Consider the following 20347-nt stretch of genomic DNA (forward strand, 5'->3'; position numbering starts at 1 on the left):
ATCAGAGCTGTACACCACCTGTGTAAGCAGAAAGCAGATTTGTGTGTCCTTCCTCATCATCCCTACTGCCGCCTTCTGAGGCAGCCTGTGTTCCACTGCCAAACAGCTAAACGTGCAAGGAGAGCCCTGCTGAATCAGGCCCACTGCAAAGGCGGATTTAGGGGAGCAAGACCGGTTTGCCTGCATGGGGCGCCAACAATGAACAGAAGATGAGAGGTGAAGGGGGGATTTTGGCACTGCACAACACGCTGCTGAAATTTGAAAGCTCCAAGTCCGCCACTGCCCATGGTCCATCTAGTTCAGCGTTCTGCTCTTGCAGCGGCCAAGCAGATGCCCCTTTGGGAAGACCACAAGCAGGACCCAAACGCCAGAGCGCTTTCCCCTCCTGAGATTTCCAGCAGCTGGTATTCAGAAGCATTATTACCACCATCTGCAAAGGCAGAGCATAGCTATGGCTGCTAGTAGCCACTGAGAGCCTTTATCTCCATGTGAAAAGGTAAAAAGGTAAAGGACCCCTGGACGTTTAAGTCCAGTCAAAGGCAACTATGGGGTTGTGGCGCTCATCTCCTTTCAGGCCAAGGAAGCCGGTGTTTGTCCACAGACAGCTTTCCGGGTCATGTGGCCAGCATGACTAAACAGCTTCTGGTGCAACAGGACACCGTGACGGAAACCAGAGCGCATGGAAACGCCATTTACCTTCCCGCCGCAGTGGTACCTATTTATCTACTTGCACTGGCGTGCTTTCAAACTGCTAGGTGGGCAGGAGCTGGGACAGAGCAACGGGAGCTCACTCCGTTGCGGGGATTCGAACCACCAACCTTCCGATCGGCAACTCCTAGGCTCTGTGGTTTAGACCACAGCGCCACCCGCGTCCCTCCATGTAAGACTGTTTGCTCACTGCATGCCATAGGGAAGTTCTTCCTAACATGGCAGCCCGTGAAGCTCTGAAAGGCGTAGAGCCCTGTTGCCACTGTTGTGGGGCAGTGGGAATTGTTCTTTCCCTAGGGCACAGGGTGGGGAACCTGCTGCCCTCCCAATATTGCTGCCCTCCAGTTCCTATCAACTCAAATCAGTGGGGCTAATTGTGAGGCATGATGGAGTTGTAGTCCAGGAGGGCCACTGGTCCCCCAACCTTGACTTAAAAGAACCCAGGACTTTGAGGCAGTGAGGTTCCCTTTCCCGGATTCAACCCCTGCCATTCCCATCCCTATCATGAGCTTCTGCTGCCCCCTGCTGGCTCCTCGCCACTCCCGAGAGCTTTTAAAAGCAGCAAACTCTTAAACTGTTACGAAAGTTTCCCTCCTCGGAGCAGCTCGCCGCTCTGCCATTAGCCGTGTGCTGATGCTTCCTAGATCTGCTGCCTCTCGCCCTCTTCTGCCATGGTGGTCACACGCTGGGGGATCTGCTCTGCAGGGAAGATCGCCCACGACTTCCTGGTCGCCCTGAAGACTTTGCCACCCGAGGATCACAAGGTAGCAGGGGTGGTTTTTGAGAGGGAAAGCACTTGGGCAGCAGAAGCCCATTTTCTATCACAGCTTCCTGTCGGAGGAGGTGACACCCATGCTCTTGGGGTTTTGCCACCATTTCTCATAAGAAACAAGATCCAGTCCCTCTTCCATGGTTGGGAGAACGGCTGTTCTCTTTGAAGCAGCTAGTCAGTCCACAATACAGTGGTGCCTCGGGTTGAGAACTTAATTCATTCTGAAACTGTTCTTAACCTGAAGCACCACTTTAGCTAATGGTGCCTCCCGCTGCTGCCGTGCTGCCGCTGCACGATTTCTGTTCTCATCCTGAAGCAAAGTTCTTAACCTGAAGCACTATTTCTGGCTTAGCGGAGTCTGTAACCTGAAGCATCTGTAACCCGAGGTACCACTGTAATTATTTAAAAATAAAAGAGAATGCTGGAATAGATGGGCTTCTGGCTTGATCTGATGTTCTTAAATGACGGGTTGATCCAGACTCATATGTACTCACAGTTTCCTGTTCCATGAACCTTCTGCTAAGACTTTCATCTCCTTGGGGCAACAGCTGTCTCTTGCTTAGGTTGTTAAATACCACATACAGTGCTATTTTTCTAGAAAAAGAAGAGCCAGAACTCACCATGAGCACCTCTCTTGTTCTCTTATAATGGCAACAACACCCACATGAGAGATGATAGAACTGAGTTCTGGCAAGTTGTAGCTGAAAGAAAGCCCTGATGGTGTCTCATTCCAAAGACTCTTATGAACTGAAAGTGGAGATGCTATTTGTACTTTTCCTTGTTTATTTGTTTGTTTTCACAACAAATTTTTTAATAAAAGCTAATTTGATAATAAAAGGTACCGCATACAGCAGAAAGGTGACTTGTGTCGGAGGACCGGGGGCTGGACAGATGCACAGAACCAGGAGAGGTAGTGCTGGAGAGGGCTCTCAATAGCTGACCCCAACCCACCATCCCAGCTAGGAAATGATGAGATTTAGGTGGCTTCATGCAAAGAGAAATGAAACTCTGAGTGTGAGACTAAGTCTGTGTACACACCACACATTTAAAGCAGTTTCCGCCACCCCACACTGAAAAGAATCATGGGAACTGAAGTTTACCCAAGACAGAATTACAATTGCAGCACTCTTAGCAAACTAAGGTTCCCAGGATTCTTTTCTGGGGAGGAAATGTGCTTTAAATGTATGGTGCCTATGCAGTCACAGAAACTAGACTGTCGTCATTTTCTTCTGAGAAACACATTTTTGTATGCTGCTTTGACTGATGTGCACATTTTTGCAAGCAACTTCTCCTGATATAATGCGTTCATATATATAAAAAAATTTCACTGGTATATTCATTTTCAGGAAGTGTTTCCCCTGATATGTGCATTGTTGTAAGCATTGTTCTGTTGGAGAACTTGCATCGCAAAATTCAGATATGTGCAACTTTTGAAAGATGGCTGAGGTGGAATCTACACACCATGTGCTAAAAACGTTGTGAAAATGCTTTTTTAAAAAAATCGTTTTGAAAAATGCATTGAATTTGCTATAGCTCACCACCGCCACCTAGTGCCACAGTTGTATATTGCACTTTACAACACATTCACAACGTTTTATTTGCAGCTGTATAGCCGAGTCCTAAGTTTCCATTCTCACGCTGTTTTGGAAACTGCAAATTTGATATATCTGGCTTTAAATGTGAACCCAATCACATTTCTCTTGCATCCCTACCCGGAAGTGACCAGCGTGGAAGACAGAAAATGAGTGGGATGGGGTTAGGCTCTGTGAACACTTTCAGCAGCTTTCTGTCCCAGAGATCTGAAGGGGGAGTTTGGGGCCTCAGAGGCTGCTTACACACCATCCCTTTAAGGCACACCCACCCATGAATCCTGAGAACTGTAGTTAACCCCCTGACCTACAGTTCCTAGCACCCTTAACAGACTACAGTTCCTGGGATTATTGGGGGGTGCGCTATACATTTTGGGTGTGTTCACAGCCCAAGTATTTTTTATTTTTTATTTTTGTTTAGTTCGGGATTCTTACATACATTATATTATCTCCTTCCAATTTTTAAATTTCCTGTACAATTTTTTCTTTCCCTCCCTTCCCACCCACCCATCTCCATTGGAAGGGTTCAAACAATTATCCTCAGCCACGGGCATAGCATCTTTAGTTTCCACCAAATGTCTTTTGTTCCAGTAGTTTCTATCCATTGAAGATAGGGGTTCCATCTGTTCCTTATCGTGGTAGACTTGACCTTCCATGTTTCCTGTGACATGACTGCCACAATGTCCAACTGAATAAATTCAAACAAATAACTATTCCATGCCTCTACTGTCCATTTTTCTCTCTCTTTCCAACCTAAAGCTATTGTTGCCTTTCCCGCTAAAATCATAGCTTTGAAGGTAAGCTGGTCACCTTTCTCCATAGCCGTGTTTCCAGGTATACCCATTGTCATGAAATCAAAGTCTGTTGAAAGCTTCACTTTAAAAATTTCATTAATAACCTTTAGGATTTTATTCCAGAATTCCTTTACTTCTGGGCATTCCCATCCCATCCCTTGGCTAGTTTACAGTGCCAACAGTTAGAATTCAATCCTGCTACCATATTAGCTAGCTGGGCTGGAGTTCTGTACCATTTTAGAAAGAATTTTAATTCCAGCTCTCCACAGCCCAAGTGTTTAACCTGTGAGCCCCACCTATGGCGCAGGTGCTGGATCTGGATGTTTGCAAACGACTTCTCTTTTTCATTATTGGTTGCCTGCGCTGGAGAGTGTTTGGTTGACTCTGTTTGCAAAGTGCTTCGCTGTGCCTTGTGCGTCGGTGTTTGTCCTAGAAAGAGAGAGGGAGGCAGCTGTGGGACTGAAGCCCAGAGCTTGTGACCTCAATTGGCAGCAGAAACTTCCTCTCAGCTTCGAGAAGACGCCCTTCCTGGATTGCTGCTCCCTTTCTGGCCTCTCTAGGAAACGGCTTGCGCTGGAACGTAGTAACCCTTCTCACTCCTTTGGTGTCAAGGATCCTTCTACACAGGCACTTGACTTTGTAAGCAGCCTGGCAAATATCACAAATGGGTTGTTGCCCACATATTTAAAACAAAAACAACTCTTCAGGTTTTCTCTGGAAAGGGAAGACAATCCTGTTCACAAGAAGCTGGCCTAAAGCTCGCCCGTACAGTGGTACCTCGGGTTACATACGCTTCAGGTTACATACGCTTCAGGTTACAGACTCCGCTAACCCAGAAATAGTACCTCGGGTTAAGAACTTTGTTTCAGGATGAGAACAGAAATCGTGTTCCAGCGGCGCAGCGGCAGCAGGAGGCCCCATTAGCTAAAGTGGTGCTTCAGGTTAAGAACAGTTTCAGGTTAAGAACAGACCTCCGGAATGAATTAAGTACTTCACCTGAGGTACCACTGTATTGCATACCCTCCAAGTGTCCCTATTTTCCAGGACAGTCCCGGATTTACAGAAGCCGCCCCGGTTTCTGATTTGACCTTGGAATGTCCCACTTTTCCTTAGGACGTCCCTATTTTCACTGGATAAATGTTGGAGGGTATGGAGTAATGGAACCCCTGAGCCAAGGAGATAAGTAACTATACAACCTTTAAAAGACATCTGAAGGCAGGTGTCTGAAAGCATCGGAAGGTATATGGCTTCGTAAGTTCAGCTGAGCCAAGGTCAAGGGACTTAAGGGCAGCTGAGCCACAAATCAAGCTGTGGAGACAAAGATCCACTGGATCCTAAAATGCTCATCCTGGTGGATCCTAGCCATAGGATTGCCCCCTCAATAAGGGGGTGGAATGGGTTGGCATTTTGATACCTAAGACATAATGCAGGCACTATAAGAAAGTTGCGGGGGGGGGGGAAGGATGAGTTCCTGCCCGTTAACTCTTTCTTCTCCTCCAGGTAGTGGCCATTGCTTCTCGTGACCTCAGCCGGGCTCAGCAATATGCCAAGATCCACGGCATCCCCAAGGCCTACGGCTCGTACACAGAACTGGCTGAGGATGCTGATGTTGGTGAGCTGCCCTCCCTCCTAAAACAGGGCTGGGGGACTTGTGGCTAGAGAGAGGGCAACTCCCATCGTCCTTGACCATCCTTGGCACTGCCGGCCGGGACTCATGGGAACAGGAGTCCAGTGACATCCGGCAGGCCCATCCTTGCCCCCAAAACTGAGTTCCCACTTCTGTGAGTATAAAACTTGCTTCCCAGCCTTCTTCCAAGGGCTGCTGGGGAGACCTGGGTGGGCTTCCAGGGATTCAAGCAGGACAATCCCAGCTCTTTCTGGAGATGTCAGGAATTGAACTCGGGTCCTTCTGCCAATGAGCTACTATGGCCTTTCCTTCGAGGCAGCGCTGGGGTCTTTCCAGGTGCTGTGACCTCACTGTCTGTCCAAGTCTGATGCCTGATGCGAAGTGTCTGCAGCCTTTCTCAACCTGTGGGTCCCCAGATGTTGTTGGACTACAACTCCCATCACCCCTTGCTAGCAAGGCCAGAGCTCAGGGATGATGGGAGTTGTGGTCCAACAACATCTGGGGACCCACAGGTTGAGAACCACTGCCTTAGAGCTTGTGCCTGCCAGCTCTCTTACAGACAATGCCACATGGCTACTACAGGATGATAAAATAGGATCTGTCCCCTGAGGAACACTGATGCCCTTTGTATCCTTTGCTTGCAAGTTTCTGAAGCTTTTTAATTATTATTTTTAGGAACAAAGGATCTATTGAGCTGTTGTAGCGACCCACTTCTTGGAAATATAATTTGTGGCCTTTCTAAACTCTCTCCTCAGAAAGAAATAATCTGTTATCTATGTGCCTCACCACTTTTTGCTACATCTAAGAAAAAGCTTCTGTGCTGGTGAGCAGCTGACTCAGCAAACATGGACATATCAGGCTCATCTGATTCCCTCCCTTCTTTCTGCCGAGGTTATCCAAGGTTATGTTGGGAGCCAGCAGGAGCTTGAGATGTGGGGTATTTAATTGGTTACCATATGCACAATGCGTAACGCTTGATTTGATTCCCTGTTGTATGAGGGGCTGGCACTTGTCTGTGCCAGGGGTTCTTTTGTTAGCAGACTGCTTGACAATAATACAGTGTGCAAAACTAAAGCAGACTTGGCTCTGTATACCTGAAGGAGGGTCTCCACCCCCATCGTTCAGCCCGGATGCTGGGGTCCAGCTCTGAGGGCCTTCTGGTGTTTCTCTCATTGTGAGAAGTGAGGTTACAGGGAACGAGGCAGAGGGCCTTCTTGGCAGTGGCACCCTCCCTGTAGAATGCCCTCCCATCAGATGTCAAACAGATAAACAACTATATGACTTTTAGAAGACATCTGAGAGCAGCCCTGTTTCAGGAAGTTTTTAATTTTTGATGTTTTATTGTGTTTTTGTATTTTGTTGGAAGCCACCCAGAGTAGCTGGCGTAACTCAGTCAGATGGGCAAGGTACAATTATTATTGTTGTTGTTGTTGTTGCTATTATTTATTTATTTATTTATTTATTTATTTATTTCCAACATGCATTGACCTTCCAAGTAGAACTGAGACTGGGTCACGAAAAGCAAATCAAAAGAAGCATGGAGACAAGATATTTTACGATAGCCAGTCCTTTCAAGCAATACCTCTATTGTTAGCTTGAGAACAACATTTCAGATTACCCTATGCACCCTGCAAAGTTTGTTTTTTGTTACCCAGTTCTTTCCCGTAGCCATTAGGTGGACTGTGAGTCTGATTCACTTTAGCACACTTTAGTACTGTCAGGTAGTCTGCTAACAAAAGACTTCCCTGCAAGGACTGCCCAAATCGTGGAAATCGCTGCTGCCTCTTGACATTGGCAACAAACACTCAATACTCGTGGGGCATAAAAAAAGATTATCTGAACTGCACAGAACTAAGTAGGCGGGTAGAATCAGGGTCTTTCCCACTGTCTCTCGCCCACCCCCCATTTCCTGCTGGTCTTAGCTATGTATTCACTCTCTCAAATCTCTGTTACAGATGTGGTCCACATCGGGGTGGTGAATCCATACCATCTCCCTACCAGCCTCCTCTTCATCCAGGCTGGGAAGAACGTGCTGTGTGAGAAACCGCTGGGCATGAACACCGCAGAAGTGAAGGCCCTGGTGCAGGCAGCTCGGCAAAAGAACGTCTTCTTCATGGAGGTACAAGGCAAAGGCAGTCCCCCTGAAGCAGAGGCAGACTTAGGGGATCACAACCGGCCCGTCCACACTGGGCGCCAAGCCTAGAGGGCATTGCAACAACGATGAACAACGGCAAGCAAGAGGCGGAGGGGGGGCGAGTGTTGGCATCGCACAGCGGCATTCAGCGCCGCTGGAATTTCAAAACCCAATGTCCACCACAGCCTGTTGGTTCACATATAATAATAATAAAAATAAATTTTATTTATATCCTGCCCTCCCCAGCGAAAGCTGGGCTCAGAGCAGCTAACAACAGTAAAATGATAAAACATTCTAAAATCATTTCATTATAAAATTAATTCCAATCAAATTAATGGCAACCATTGGGCTAGAAGTTCTGTGAGGATTGCCAAAGGAGGGAGTCAGGCCCTGCCCTGGCCAAAGGACTAGTGGAACAGCTCTGTCTTGCAGGCCCTGCGGAAAGATGTCAGGTCCTGCAGGGCCCTAGTCTCTTGTGACAGAGCGTTCCACCAGATCGGAGCTACAGCCAAAAAAGCCCTGGCTCTGGTTGAGGCTAGCCTAACCTCTCTGTGGCCTGGGACCTTCAAGATGTTTTTGTTTGAAGACTGTAAGTTCCTCTGTGGGACATACCAGGAGAGGCGGTCCCGTAGGTACGAGGGTCCTAGGCCGTATAGGGCTTTGAAGGTTAAAACCAGCACCTTAAACCTGATCCTGTACTCCACCGGGAGCCAGTGCAGCTGGTATAGCACTGGGTGAATGTGATCTGGCAGCGAGGATCCCGTAAGGAGTCTCGCCGCAGCATTCTGCACCCACTGGAGTTTCACCAAACCATGGCTTAGGGATTATCCATGCTTACTTTTCCTCTGCTCTTTCCAAGCATGGCCTGCACTTTAAAGTTCCACGTCCAAGCATCCGTTTTTTTGGCTTCCCCCACAAAACCCTCTCTTTAAAGCTGAATCAGAGCGAACGGCAACCCATGAAAGACTCAAATTGTCATTTGCTCCAAATGAGCACTAAAGAGCGTGTTTTTCTCAGGGAAAGCTCCAGGGAAAAAAAAAAAAGGTCCCTTGGACATGGAACTTTAAAGTGTGGACCTCTGCCTGGAAAGAGCAGGGCAGAAGTTAAGTAAGGATAAGCCCTTAGTGCCAACTAGCAAAGGTGCAACTTCCTAGAGCGGAGATCCCACTCTTGCCTAGGTCCTTCTGCTGCCACATTGCTATGAGCTAAGCTACAATTTGCCTGAGCATTAGAATCAAATCCAGGGTTGTGGTTTGTCTGGAGGAGTGGTAAACAAAGAGTAAGCGTTGCAGCTCATGCTTTGTCTGGAGCAAACTGTGAGCCTGGGTTTGGACATAATGCTAAATCAAACCATGGATTAGCCCCATGTAACACAGCAGCAGCAGCAGCAAGACCAGGGGAGGAACATAGCTGCTGCAGTCTTTACTGTGGAGTCCTGTATGTTTGCTTCTTTGCACTAAACCATGGTTTAGTTTAGCATTATGTTCAAACCAAGTCACTGGCTATGTTTGGACGTGATTACAAACCATGGTTTGTTGTGGTGTGAACCAGCCTAGCCTCCCCACCCACCAGGCTTAGACATCTTTCCCCCTTGAACATTTGACTCCTGTTTTTGATTAATTGCCGCTCATTGCATCATCTGCACTTATGGTTTGTTTGAAGCAAGCTCGCTCCAAACCATAGGTTACGAAACTGACTTGTTTAAACAAGCCATAGTTAAACTTAGCTATGGTTTAGGGTTCAAATATAAACACTAAACTGTGGGGAATTCAAATGGGAAGCAAATCTGGCCACCCTGGAGGGGGGGGGACCCTGCTGGAAACTAGACCCCCCAATGTTTTGGCATTGCTTGTGGAAATGCTGTTTCTTCTGGCCCAACACTAGAAGTCCAAAAAGGCTGGCAGCCGGTTGCCAGTATTCGAACCAACCCTTCTACCTGCTGCCCTAACACAGCCTTCCCTAGCTGGGTGCCTTCCAGATGTTTTAGACTACAACTCCCATCAGGTTGGCCAATGGTCAGGGTGATGGGAGTTGCAATCCAGCAACATCTGAAGGTTCAGCCATTCTTGGCATCAAACCCCCCATGTTCTTAAGCAGGGGTAGGCAACCTAAGGCCTGGGGGCCAGATGTGGCCCAATCACCTTCTCAATCTTGCCCATGGACGGTCCAGGAATCAGCGTGTTTTTACATGAGTAGAATGTGTCCTTTTATTTAAAATGCATCTCTGGGTTATTTGTGGGGCATAGGAATTCATTCATTTCCCCCCAAAAAATATAGTCCGGCCCCCCACAAAGTCTGAGGGACAGTGGACCGGCCCCCTGCTGAAAAAGGTTGCCGACCCCTGTTCTTAAGACTATCAAAAATGCAAACTGAGGGTTTTATCACTGTATACACAGCTTGAGGAATATTTTTTTACCTTGCTCACTTTTTTATGGGGTTTTACGTAGCTTGTCATAATAAAGGACCAGTTCTGGATACCCCCCACAAACACAATGTGCCAACATGGCTACCTGCAATTTTTGTACGCCAGGGTCTGTGGACACGTTTTTTCCCTGCTTCAGAGAAGATCCGTTCCTTGCTCAGCCAGGGTTCTATCGGGGATGTGATGGTGTTACATGCTGAATTTGGGAGCCCGCAACTCTCCATCCCCAGATGTGTGGAGAAAGAGCTGGGGGGAGGTGGCCTTCTGGATATTGGCTGCTATTGCATCCAGTTTGCCTGCATGGTCTTCAATGGAGAGAAGCCGGAGTCCATTCTGGCCTCTGGATTCCTGCACGATACAGGTGAGTACTTGGCTGGTCACTTTCCTTGTCAGGGGAAGAAGTAAGGAGTTTCAGAAACTGTCCATCAAGGAAACCAAATGAAAAAAAGGGCTGGCCCAAGTCATGAGACAGAAAGTTCCTACAGTATTTAAGGTGCCCTCCTTAAATAAATATCTTCTTTTTCTTCTTCTTTTTCTTCTTCTTTTTCTTCTTCTTTTTCTTCTTCTTCTTCTTCTTCTTCTTCTTCTTCTTCTTCTTCTTCTTCTTCTTCTTCTTCTTCAGTGATCACTCATAGCCAAGTATGATTATCTTCCATGAACACGGTTTTAATAATGAGTCTGTAAATGACTGTGGAGGCCAATTCTGGATCCACATGTCCTTCCACAGTGGGGACATAGGTTTCCAGGTGGGAGTTGATCATGGTGAGGGTTTGTCAAACGTTCCTTCCTCTTAGCATGCTTCTCCCTTTCGTCCTGAGTTCGAGCGTCTTCAAAACCCATGACACCTTTGGTAATGGCTGTTCTCCAGTTGGAGCACTCACAGGCCAGTGTTTCCCAATTGTCAGTGCTTACACTACATTTTTAAAGATTTGCCTTGAGAGAGTCTTTAAACCTCTTTCGTTGACCACCAGCATTACGCTTTCCATTTTTAAGTTCAGAATAGAGTAGTTGCTTTGGAAGACCATAATCAGGCATCCGCACAACATTACGAATCCAACAAAGTTGGCATTGAAGAATCATTGCTTCAACACCGGTGATCTTTGCTTCTTCCAGTACACTGGTATTAGTTTGCCTGTCTTCGCAAGTGATGTGTAAATTTTTTCAGAATGCGCTCTTACATATGGGGAGAAATTCAGTACAATTCACAATTAAAGTCAAATCTATCAAATCCATATAATATAAGAGCTAAAGCACAGTCATGTTTCTAAACTCTCACTTTTCCAGATTTTACAACTGACAGATCCTTCCATCCCTATGCACTCTCTGCTGTCTCAGGGTAGTGCTAGCAGGTTTGATTTTGCTGTGGGTGACAGAACATTGCTTGCTTATGGGATTCTTTTAATATTTATTGCCAATTACAAATTGACAAGCAGAAGACAAGTGGGGACAAACTGCAGGACTATAGATCCACTATGTCACATCTGTTCCCCACAGAGGCCACATGCTTTCTGCCATCTCCCTGTCTCTGTGCCTCTTTCTTTCAAACTTCCCTTTGCTACTTCCTGTCTCTGACTGTTCAGCTGGAAGAACGTCTTCTCCAAACTCTCCCAGGGATCTCATTCACAAGCACACAGAGTGCCTCAGATTTTAAGAGACCATCTCCCAAGCATTAGCTGACAAAACAAGATGACCCTGGAATCTGAGCCAACAATCCAGAAAGGGAAGGAAAAACAAAGGAAAGGGCAGCCAGGAGCTGTAATTACATTTTACTGAATCATTTGCTGCCTTTTAAAAAAATGGTGTCTCATTCTGCTGCCTGAAGTTTCTCACTTCATTTTGCCCAATGGTAGAGCTGGCCCTTCTTACTGGGGAAGGAAGGGGAGCAGTACGGATGTGGAGGTTGGGATACCTTAATTCCCACAAACAGATGAGAAGAACTGAGGAGCTACACTAACGATGAAGATGTGGAAATCCAGAAGATGCACCTCTTTGACACCTTCAGAGTCCATCAAATTCCTGTGACTATAATCTGAGACTATACTGTAAAATGTTTTCAATTTTCAATTGTTGTCACCTGCCTAGGACTTGCTAGTGAAGGGCAAGTAATACAAAGGATGATGATTGTTGTTGTTATTTTGACACGCTATAGAAACTTCTTTTTGCTTTGTCAAACTTTAGTTTGGTTTTTCTCCACTCTGGTGTGAGCATTTATAATCCCTGCCTCTGCTTTTCAGCCTGAGGGGGGACAGGGTGGCGGGTTTGTGCTGCGATGGTAACATTTAAAAGAAGAAATAAAAACTGCTGAGGTGTATCTGTGAGTGGGTGCCAAAGAAGACTGAGGGCAGGAGAGGTCCCCCCCCCCAGTGACAGGCTTGTGTTTCGGTTTCCCCAGGTGTGGACAAAACCGTGTCAGTCATCCTGAACTACTCGGGAAATCGCCAGGCTGTCCTCACCTGCACCATGACAGCCAGGATGCCAAATCGAGCCAGCATTAACGGCACCAAGGGCATGATCGAGGTAACTCCTAGTTTCCGATCCAGGGCCTAAAGCAGTCTGAGGGGGGAAATTGTACCTGGTTTGTTAAGTTGTGGGTGAACATATCAGACGACACAGCAATTCTTCAAACAGCTCTTGTTTATTCACAAGCCAGAACAGAACTGAACTGGAGAGTTCACCCTGCCTGCGTATATAGAGATCCACTACAACGCAACAGTAACTACTTTCTGTAACTATCCAATCACTGAATGTCACTTTCAACCCCTTATTTTCATATGTGGACCTGAGTGAAAACTATGTACAGTATCCCCCTGCTGGCCCAGGGTGAGAACTTCAGTACATAACATGGTTAGAAATGTATTTTTTCAACCCTGACCCCCCCTCCCCCAATATTGTTGGACTACAACTCTCTTCGTCACTATGCATTGGCCAAACAGGCTAGAGACGATGGGATTTGTAGTCCAATAACATTAGGGGACCCGGGGTCAAAGAACTGGAGCCTAGGAATGGAGGCAGCCCTGTGTTGTAATCCGAAATGGAGTCCTTAGCTGGAAAGCAATGCCACATTTACTCCCATATTTAAGGCACTATGATACCACTTTAAACAGCTGTGGCTTCCTGCAAAGAATTATGGGAACTGTAGTTTGTTAAAGGTGTTGATAGGCAACTCTCAGGGCTAGAATTTCTATAGTGGTTTAACCATCTATCCCTCTTCCAAGGGAGCAATGGGAAATGTAGCTCTGGGAGGGGAATATGGGGTCTCCTGACAGTTCTCAGCATCCTTAGCTCCCGGAATCGTTTGGAGGAAAGCCATGAGCGTTTAAAGCTTCCTTACATGTAGGGTGTGTGAATATGGCCCAAATGTTGCAACAGAAACACCTTGTATGTAAAGAAGGGCATTCTAGGCAGATGAGGAGAAGGAAACAGGAGCTAGAATAATACAGGGTGGTGTTGTCCGTTTCCTTCGAAGGTGGCTGTGTGAAGCCAGTTTTGTGGCATAGGCAGGAGCACACACCCTCCCCAGTTTTCTCTCAGTTCCCTTGCTTCCTGCCAGATTCCATCTCACTTCTGGTGCCCAACCGAGTTGGTGGTCAACGGGGAGAGAGAAGAGTTTCCCCTGCCTCCCCCGTCCCAGAAAATGCACTTCCAGAACAGCACCGGCCTGCGCTACGAAGCGGAGCATGTCCGGCAGTGTCTCCTCAAAGGTAACAGTTCGAAAAACCGCAGACTCGCTTTTATTAGATTGCCTGGACCGAAATTCAATAAGCCACGTTTTTAAAAAGCAAGGGGTAGAGTGAGAGAAGGGGGAAAGTTTGCTTCAAAACCAGCCTTTGGGACTACATCCACTGGTGCAGGTCCCCCAGTGAGCTTCCTGGCCAAGTAGGAATTTGGAAACCTGTTGTGTTTTTTTAGCCTTCTCTCCTCCCTTCCCACATCTTCTAGGTTTGAAAGAAAGTCCCATCCTGACACATGCGGACAGCGAACTGGTCAATTCCATCCTGGAGGAAGCTCGCCGACAAGTGGGTGTGTTTTACCCTCAGGACAAAGTGTGACACACACTCCATTACCCGCCCTCCTGCAAAACCCCATATTCAGTTTCAAAAATAAAATTGCACACAGATGGACTTGGGCTATGGTACAGACATGTATGGCCAATAAAGCAGCTCTTGCCAATTTTGGACGGGGAGTTATTGTGTCTTCCAAGGAGGCCTGGACAGGGAGTGGGAGAAGGGACTGGGAGCATGGGCAAGGGGAGAAATTTGGAACAACAGGGCTGGGAATAAGGGCTGTGGGACATGGGGAGCGGAGGGGTTAAACAACAGGCCAGGTATTCCCCAGCTTAAGAAGGGAGGCAGAAACACAGGATAAAACTGTCCTAAGAAACCAGCAGTGCTCAAGTTGTCCTTCTGCTGGGTCCTTCTTTTACATTTAAGTACAGTGGTACCTCGGGTTAAGTACTTAATTCATTCCGGAGGTCCGTTCTTAACCTGAAACTGTTCTTAGCCTGAAGCACCACTTTAGCTAATGGGGCCTCCCGCTGCCGCCGTGCCGCAGGAGCACAATTTCTGTTGTCATCCTGAAGCAAAGTTCTTAACCCGAGGTACTATTTCTGGGTTAGCGGAGTCTGTAACCTGAAGCGTCTGTAACCCGAGGTACCACTGTAATACTTTGGTTTAAGCAGAGTGGGATTCCTGAATTTGCATTTAGCCAGAATTCTTTTTCCTTTTTCTTTTTTAAAGGTTCATTTCATTCCACTGTTTTAAGACTGAGAGCAGGAGAGAGTTAAAAGAGCCAGAAAGAGTGAGCTTTTTTTTTTTTTTTTAGTGTCTCGCAGCAGGCCACACACATTTTTGTTAGGGAAATTAAATCAAAATTAAGGCTAAATGGTCCACAATGGACTGGGCTGTTTCCAGATGTCTGTTCATTGGGCATAAATCCTGATTTGTTGGCACAGAGGTTATACATCACTTGTGTCACCTCACTTGTTCCATTCTGCATTCATCTGAATTAGCACATTCAATATTTTTACGAAGTTATACAACATATAATAACGTTATATAACTATCTAGTGGTTGCTAGATAGCGTGACTTTACATCACCTTTCCACAATCAAACTTTTTGCAGCAAGTGATAGAGAAATGTACAGGATAACAACCGCTAGATGGAGCTGTCTTATAACCACTGCACAATTATTATTTTTTGAGAAAACGAAATCAAGAGGAAAGCTGAATAATTCTGAAGCCCATCTGTTGGTCACCAGAAAGGCAGCTGAGAAGGCACGGGGTGGAAATGTGTCAGGCTGCAAGAGCCTCAACCGCTCCAAACACCACTACATAAATTCCATACCATGTGGAGAATAAGCAATAACTTCCACACCTGTGGAGTTTGCGCTATTCCATTCTTTTCCTTTAGAAAAAAAAGGTTCCTTCCAGTGTGGGGACAACACAGAACAACTGACGGGAATCATGGAACTTTGGAGTGTCAGGCATAGCCCTACTGGCTTTAGCCCAAACGTAGCAGAGTTTTCCTGCACAGCGAAGAAGCTAGTTGCGGCAGTAATGACTAGTCAGCTAGACTCAGAATAACTATTTACAGGATTTATTAAAAAGAAAAATAAAACCAGCAGAGTTTCTGCATACAAATAAAAGCAAAATAAATCCTCTTTCTTTCTTTCTCTCTCTCTCTCATAACCATACACAGCACTTCTAACTCCTAACACACCTCACATCAAACTGTGCTAGCAATCCCTAGATAACAGAGTTGAGTGCTGCTCGTTAACCAATCAGAGCGAGTAGTTTCTAGGTCAAGCAGACCTGGGCTTTCTGCCAAGAGTAAATTGACACCAGCTGGAGTTAATTGGTGAAGCTAGAATCTGCAAGTTTCCCACGAGAACCACTTAACAGAACTGAAACCGAAACTGAACACCCCCTCACAGATTCTGCTGAACAATTAACACCAAATACACCTATGTAGGAGATCATTTTTCCAGCAAACCTAAACCCTTGCACATTCGCTTGTTCTTTATCTTTGCCAATGGTTTAGTTAATACATCTGCTACATTTTCTTCACTTGACACATAAGTACAGGTGATTACATTGTCTTGTACACAGCAACGTACATTTTGGTATTTTACAGAGATATGTTTGGAACGCGATTTGAAACCCTCTGTTTTACTTAATGTTATACAAGCTTGATTATCAATGTAAACTTGTACTGGTTCTCCACAATTTACATTTAAATCTGCTAACAAATGCTTGAAATAAATCACCTCGTTGCACAATTCACTCAATGCGGCGTACTCTGATTCCGTTGATGACACACTTACAATGTCTTGCTTGCGTGACCGCCAGCTGATTAAAGCTCCACCGACCATTATGACTAGTCCTGTGACAGATTTTCTATCTGGCAAATTTCCCCAGTCACTATCACAGTAGCAACTCAACATTTCATCCTCTGAAGAATTTAATTGTAACATATAGCCAATTGTCTGTTTGAGATACCTCAGAACTTGTTTTACCCCTTTCCAGGCATTTAGTGTGGGTTTTGAGACCAATCTACTTAATATGCCTACTGCGTAGCTAATATCAGGTCTGGACCACTGTGCTATATACAATAAACTTCCAATTACAGAGTGATATACATCAGGATGTTCAAATTCAGGACTCTCATCTATATGAAGTGTTTTTATGAAACCTGGATCCATAGGCACCGCTGCCCCTTTGCAATCCTGCATCCTGTATGTAGTCAGTAGTTGTTTAACTTTGTTCTGCTGACTAATTAGGCAGCTGCCATCTTGGGCCCAGCACACTTCCAATCCTAGATATGTCCTAACCGGGCCTAAGTCCTTCACTTTGAACTTACTGGACAATTGCTTGGCAAACCTTTTAGTTTGTTTATCTGTTTTACAGGCATACAATACATCATCTACATAAATCAGACAAAACTCTTGATCACTGCCTGTACCACGTACATAAACACAATTGTCAGCTGTACTCTGCTTGAAACCAAATGACACTAAGGCCTCATGGAAACATCTGTTCCAAGATCTTGCAGCCTGTTTGAGACCGTATAGAGCTTTGTTTAATTTTAACACTCTATTGGAACCTGTCTCATAACCAGGCGGTTCGGCTAGATACAGGTCTTCTGATATTGGTGCATGTAAATATGCAGTCTGGATATCAAAATGGTTTAACAGGAGTTTTCTCTTTGCTCCAAGCGTTAGAATCAGTCTTACACTGTCCCCCTTAGCAGTAGGGGAAAAAGTCTCGTCATAATCTTTTCCAGGCCTCTGAGAGTATCCTTGAGCAACTAAACGAGCTTTGTATTTGTACTCTCCTGTCACCAGAGGTTTAAGTTTGTACACCCACCTGCAGCCTACAATCTTTGCCCCCTCAGGCGCTGCTACTGGTGTAAAAACCTTGTGCTCATTCAGAGAGGACATCTCTTCCTCCATTGCCTGTTTCCAGAGCTCTGCCTCCTCTTTTGGTAACTTTAACACCTCCTGAAAACTCTTGGGCTCTGCACTTACACTAAACACATTTGCAGTATCAGGAGAAAACCGCACTGGAGGCACTCCTTTGTTTTGTCTTTTAGATCTTCTGGGAGAAAATTTTTCTTCTGACCCACTTTCCTCCTCAGAACTACGACCTCTCTTTTGTTGCTTAGCAACTGGTCTCTCACTTTCTTGAGAGCTCTTGTCTGAACTTTCCTCCCCCTCAGACTCTGATTCTCTGTGTCTACCTTCAGAGTCATGAAGCTCCTGGGAAGGTTCAAACCAAACCTCAGTATTGGCATGTAGTCTCTCCCAGCCACTATGTTCACAAAAACTGGCATTCCTGGAGATCACAATGCCATTTGTCCCTTCAGCAAAGCGGAAACCTTTTCCCAGCTCCTGGTAACCCACAAACACTAGCTGTTTGGTCTTAGGATCTCCCTTTTTTCTCATTTGTTTCGGAATTAATACCCAGGCTTTTGATCCAAACACATGCAAATGGTCAATTTTGGGTTTTTTCTGAAACAATTTAAAGTACGGGGTTGTACCTATTGTTTGATGAAAGAGCCTATTTTGGAGATAACACGCGGTGAGCATGCTCTCCCCCCAATAAGACATGGGCAAATCAGCATCATCAAGCATGGCAAACATCATATCTTGTAAAGATCTGTTTTTTCGCTCTGCAACGCCATTCTCCTCTGGGGAAAAAACGTTCGTTTTTCTATGCCCAATGCCACGCTTTTGTAACCAATCTCTAAAGGCATTTGACATAAATTCGCCACCTCTGTCCGTCTGAATCCTTTTGAGTTTAATGGACAGAAATCTTTCCACAGATGCCACCCAGCCTTTAAACTTAGTGAACACGTCACCCTTATTCTTCATGGGAAAAACCCAGGAGTAACGCGTGGCGTCATCCACAATTGTTAGTGAAAAGCGCGATCCACCCCTGCTTACAGCAAATGGACCAATTACGTCCATGTGAACCAGCTGTAGCGGTGACTCACTAACTCTGTCACTTCTGGGGTAAGAGACTCTGTGGGTTTTAACCTTTTTACAAACATTACAATCAAGGTACTTGTTACAACTCTTTAAATTACCCCCATCAGCCAATTCAGACATTTTTAGTACACTTTTCCAGCAAGCATGCCCCATTTTCCTATGCAATAAGTGCACACAGTTGTCATGTATAGCTTTGTTACTCACTGCAGGCTGAGATTTACTGACTACTGCTGCAACTTGAGATCCTGCTTTAAGCCAAAACAAGCCTCCCTCTGACTTAGCAGTGCCTAAAATCTCACCAGCCTTCTTAATAATGCAACTGTCTCCTTCAAAATACACTTTAAACCCAGCTTTTAGCAAACAATCTACAGACATCAGATTGCTCCTTAATGACGGCACACAAAGTACATTTTGCAGGCATTCACGCAGACAAGGAACAAAAACTGCACCCCCCGAAATCACTTCGGAAGTACTTCCGTCTGCTAGAGCCACCTGGCTGCGCTGTGCTGAGTTCTTGGAAACAAACAATTCATCTGAATTCACGATGTGGCGAGACGCTCCCGAATCGACCACCCAGACCGTTTGTTTCTCATCAGCAATCTTGACCTCGCCGGTCACCAGCTGAGCCGACTGTTTTCGTTTGAAGAATTTCTTTTTACGCTGCTGCTGCTGCTGATCTCGTCTCTGCTCCTGCACCGGCAACTGAGACTTGACCAACTCCGGACATTGTCGTTTTAGATGCGCTGAAGACCCACATCGGAAACAACGCCTAACAGCAAACGCTGACTCCTCACCGGTACGCTGCTCTTGCTTCACCTCTGGCACGGCATGAGAACTCCTTCCAAACCGTCCACCTGTAGAAGCCTCTGCAGCCACCGACCTTTCTTCCCTCTTCTGCCATTCTTCAATCAAACGCCCAGTAACGTAACTGACTGATAAATCATGCTCCTGTATGCCTTCTAGAGACAAAACTAAATTATCCCAGCTTTCCGGGAGAGAACTCAAAATAATAGCCACCTTCTCCTGCTGGTCTAACGCACAGTCTCTTTCCTGTAGCGCAGAAAACTTTAACTGTAAACTGTGTAGGTGTTCCTGCATTGTAACCCCAGGCTGTAACATTGCCTTGTACAATGCCTTGCGAATGAACAGCTTGGAAACCGCTGTCTCACGCACATGGAGTTCTTTAAGTGCTTGCCACACACCTCTAGCTGTCTTGATTCCCCTCACATACAGCAACTGGGAATCTTCCAGCCCCAAGACAATTGTGGCCCTTGCTCTTTGGTCTTTATCGAGGTCTTCATCATCAGGCTTCGCAGGAAACTTACTCACCACTTGCCAGAGACGATCCCTCTGCAGCACTGCCTGCATGCGTTCCGACCACAGCAAGTAATTGGAGTCATTCAGACGCTCAAAAGCCATCTGAACTGGTTGTGAGGCCATCTTGAGAGCGATGTCCCTGGAACCCGGAACCAGCTACTCACGACCACCGAGAGAGAAAACAGGAACCACAGCACCCAGCACTCACACGCTGCAGCTGTTGTCCTTGTGTCCGCTGCGTCACCAGCTCACCACGGTCAGGAACCAGCCAGAAACAACAACCTCTGGAACTACTGGAACCAACGCCGTTGATGCTGACACCACCGCAACTCAGGCTGGCAGCACAATGCCCATAACCTCATGGAACTTTGGAGTGTCAGGCATAGCCCTACTGGCTTTAGCCCAAACGTAGCAGAGTTTTCCTGCACAGCGAAGAAGCTAGTTGCGGCAGTAATGACTAGTCAGCTAGACTCAGAATAACTATTTACAGGATTTA

At 46.1% G+C, this 20347-nt stretch overlaps 1 protein-coding gene across 1 annotated transcript; it reads left to right on the plus strand.

Annotated features, from left to right (window-relative positions):
* Positions 1 to 1288: 1288 nt before the first annotated feature.
* Positions 1289 to 14218, plus strand: LOC308571965 (trans-1,2-dihydrobenzene-1,2-diol dehydrogenase-like). Its single transcript, XM_081167619.1, has 7 exons — positions 1289 to 1472; positions 5364 to 5475; positions 7446 to 7609; positions 10155 to 10407; positions 12439 to 12563; positions 13597 to 13747; positions 13986 to 14218. Exons 1-7 carry the CDS (start codon positions 1380 to 1382, stop codon positions 14093 to 14095), a joined length of 1008 nt encoding a protein of 335 aa, XP_081023745.1. The 5' UTR covers positions 1289 to 1379; the 3' UTR covers positions 14096 to 14218.
* The last annotated feature ends 6129 nt before the right edge of the window (positions 14219 to 20347 follow it).

The sequence above is a fragment of the Podarcis bocagei genome (genome assembly GCF_964188305.1).
Source record: "Podarcis bocagei genome assembly, chromosome: 13".
Taxonomy (NCBI): Eukaryota; Metazoa; Chordata; class Lepidosauria; order Squamata; family Lacertidae; genus Podarcis; species Podarcis bocagei.